General features: G+C 54.6%; 1 protein-coding gene across 1 annotated transcript in view; it reads right to left on the bottom strand.

The window, feature by feature from the left end:
* Window positions 1-1,507: 1,507 nt before the first annotated feature.
* Window positions 1,508-3,180, bottom strand: part of FDXR (ferredoxin reductase) — a 7,765-nt gene continuing 6,092 nt past the window's right edge. Inside the window, exons 9-11 of the mRNA XM_009706740.1 lie at window positions 3,104-3,180; window positions 2,466-2,639; window positions 1,508-1,638 (exon numbers count right to left, since the gene is read on the bottom strand). The exon at window positions 3,104-3,180 is cut by the window's right edge and continues 140 nt beyond it. Of these exons, the coding sequence (XP_009705042.1) occupies window positions 1,508-1,638; window positions 2,466-2,639; window positions 3,104-3,180 (382 nt within the window). The remainder of the gene's footprint in view (window positions 1,639-2,465; window positions 2,640-3,103) is intronic.

Raw genomic sequence — 3,180 nt, 5'->3', positions numbered from 1 at the left:
CAGCCATGAGACGTAAGGAGAGCCTCATCACACCAGCAGCTGTTCAACAAAAGCTTTATTGCTCGTTTGCGTACGAGTTCCCAGTATCACATTTCCTGAGTTTCTTAATGAGCTTGCAAATGAGATTTAAATAGAAAAGGAAGAGGGGGGGAGGAAAAAAAGGGGAAAAAGAAGCCAGAGATCTCCCTTCCCTAAGGTTGGACCAGAGGGGGGGTGGGAGCACTGTGCCCAGCGGACAAGCCCTCGAGCACGGGAGAGGGCTCGGCAGAGATGGAGGTTGAGCGGGGACTTGAGACAACCCCTGCCGGCTGCCCTGGCTCCATTTACCCTCTGCCTCCATCACGGAGCCAAATTTGTTTCTAACACCCAGCCACCGGCAATCGCCACCGTCACCGTTGACACAGGCCCAATCCTGCAGCGCTGCCAGGGGGAGCGCAGGGGGTTCAGGGCCAGCGTGGGTGGCAGGAGGGCCAGGGGAGGGGACCGCGCTGGCACAGCGCCTGCGCCACGGATAAAGAGGAGATTATGGCTCATGGCTTGTAATCTGGCTTAAAACCTGACACCGTCACCACAGTCAATTTGGGCTAAGAGAAGCATTTAATAAGCTTCAAAACACAAAGGCCAAAACGAAAAAAAAACCCAAACCCCCACCAGTGAATGAAGTGAAAGGGCTCAAGGCATTGCTTGCAGCCGTCAGCGCTGGCAGGTACCAACACACACAGGATCCCTCATGATCCGGAACAAGGCAATTACACGCTTGTTATCCCAATCCACTCCACAAGCTAGAACCCAGGCTCTGCCGCAGTTTAACTGTGGGAGGTAGAAAGCAAATTAAAACCCTTGTCTGTTTGTTTAGAGCTCACAAGCAGCGAGAGCAAACGGTCCCTCCCTGCCCAAGAGGAGCTGCCTTGCCTTGGGACACGTCGCAGGGGACGCAGCGCTCGGCTGGCTGCTCCCAGATTAAGGCACTCACAGACAAAGAAGCCAGACTCAAGCAGCAGGTCCGATTTGGCTTTCCTGGAAGGGTTTATTTAAAAAAACAATTATTATTAAAGGAAGCCTGCTTGGGCACGAATGACAAGGCAACAAAGCCATTTTGGCTTGAGGTTTAAAGGGAAGGCAGCAAGACAGAAGGAAGTTTCTCTGTGCCACTTGCCATGGGGAAAGTGCCCGGCCAAGGCTCCTGCCAGGACTGCATCACCCCTCACCTGTGCCGGCCAATTCTTTAATGGCCAATTCATTAATGCTCGAAGGACAGGAATGACATGAATCACCTCAAGGAGGGGCAGCCGGCTGCAGAGATGCGGAGCCAGCCAGCAGCCTCAGATGTTTTCAGGCATTCACTTCGGGAGCCCAGAGTTCATCGTTACTGGAGAGGCCCAAGTTCTCACACACCTCTCCAGAGTGGCCACCGGCCCCGGGCACAAGCCCTGCGCTCCCGGGCCCTGCCCGTAACCAGCTGGCATTGCCCCAGCACAGCACCGGGGCAGTTCCCACCACTGCTGCTTCAGTGACCGATCAGCCGCAGCATCTCCTGAGGATCCACTATCTTCTCTCGGGGTTTGCCAGCAGCTTTGCCTCTTGCCACTTCAGCAGCATCTATCTTCTCCCAGTCCGAGAAGGAAACAGGACGGACCCCTGGGGTGATGGTGAGAGACAGGAGAGAGAACTTAACCAAGTAAAAATGAGTTCAACCTCACCTCCCCGTTAGCAGGGACCTGGTGTGTCAGCAAACCCTGCTCTTTTCCGACGTGGTGTCAGACTTCAGCCTTACAAAGGAGTAATTTCTAACACCGCAAGGAGAGGGGTGGCAGGTTCCAGTCGACTCAGATCAGTCAGACCTTTGCGAGCCGTAACAACAGCGAGTGCGACACCACCTTAGGGGACAAAAAGCTTCCAGTTCACTGTTAAACCTCAGACAGTTAAGAGGCAAAACACACACATTTTAATTGAATGCCTTTAAACACAGCAACAGCAAATTACTCTCTTGGGCATTTTAATCTTTCCCGCAACTTGCCCAGAAGGATTACTAGGAAATCCACTGAAGAGCACTAGCTCGCTGTCTGGGCAGCTGACAGTGACATTTTACCCAAAGTCCGTGCTGCTTTTAATGGCCCTTCCCAGAAAGTGGTCATTAACCTTAGCAACGACACTGAGTTTGAGAGAATTCAAGTCCTGCTCTCCCTGGGCTTTAGAGCAATGAAACAGCAGCACAAAACATTTCCGTGGCTCAGACTCTGTTCCCAAAAGTGGCTCGCAGGACTCGCTGCCCCAAGGATACCCAGACCCAGGACTGGCTGCATCATAGAACAGAATCATAGAATCGTTATGGTTGGAAGTGACCTCAAAGATCATCAAGTCCAACCTTCTACCCAACACCACCGTGCCCACTAAACCATGTCTCGACACGCCACATCTAAACGTTTTTTGAACCTTCATGCTGGCTCACACCCCCCGACACTGACCTCGGCTGCGCAGGATGCTCTCCACAGCCCCAAAGCCTTCTCTGGAGGCGGACACATCCAGCACGCCCACCTGGAGATCCTCCAGCACAGACTGGGCAGTGTCAAAGCTGTCGTTCATGGTGGTGATGATCACGCCCGTGGGTCCTCTCTTCACCCACCCGCTGCAGTACAGACCTGCACGGGCACACAGAGCAGCCAGGCTCGGTCCAGCACATGGCCATGGACCCTCCTGGCTGCAAGTCCTTGCCCTGTCCCTGGGCATCACATCAAGCTGCAGGCAGTGGAAGAATCTACCCCCGTGGTGGGAACAGAGCGCGGCCCTTTGACAGTGCTGTCACAGGAGTCTGGGTACCTGCAGACCAGCACTAAGCAGCCGTATGGGCTGTATCGCCTTAGTGACAGACTCCAAGGCCCAGTAAAACCACCCTGTGCAAAACCAGCCACCCCTCACACAAGCTGGGGATGGGCCAGGTCTTAACGCCTGACAGAGTGGGCTTGTTTCCTCAGTTTCCACTCTCCGACTGAGACATGCAACCACCTTGTACCCATGACCTTGGTGAACAGAGCTGCCCACCCCAAAGCCCTCGACCCACCAGCTGCGCTCAACACGTCCCACCCCTATCCCTGCGGATACAGACCTGGGACACCCTCCACTCTGCCCGAGCTGTTGGGGATAACACCGCGCTGGGTGTCGAAGGGTACCACCGGGTCCAGC

This window comes from Cariama cristata, unplaced genomic scaffold (genome assembly GCF_000690535.1).
Source record: "Cariama cristata isolate BGI_N322 unplaced genomic scaffold, ASM69053v1 scaffold29648, whole genome shotgun sequence".
Classification (NCBI taxonomy): Eukaryota; Metazoa; Chordata; class Aves; order Cariamiformes; family Cariamidae; genus Cariama; species Cariama cristata.
This window is presented reverse-complemented; position numbering and strand designations above follow the sequence as displayed.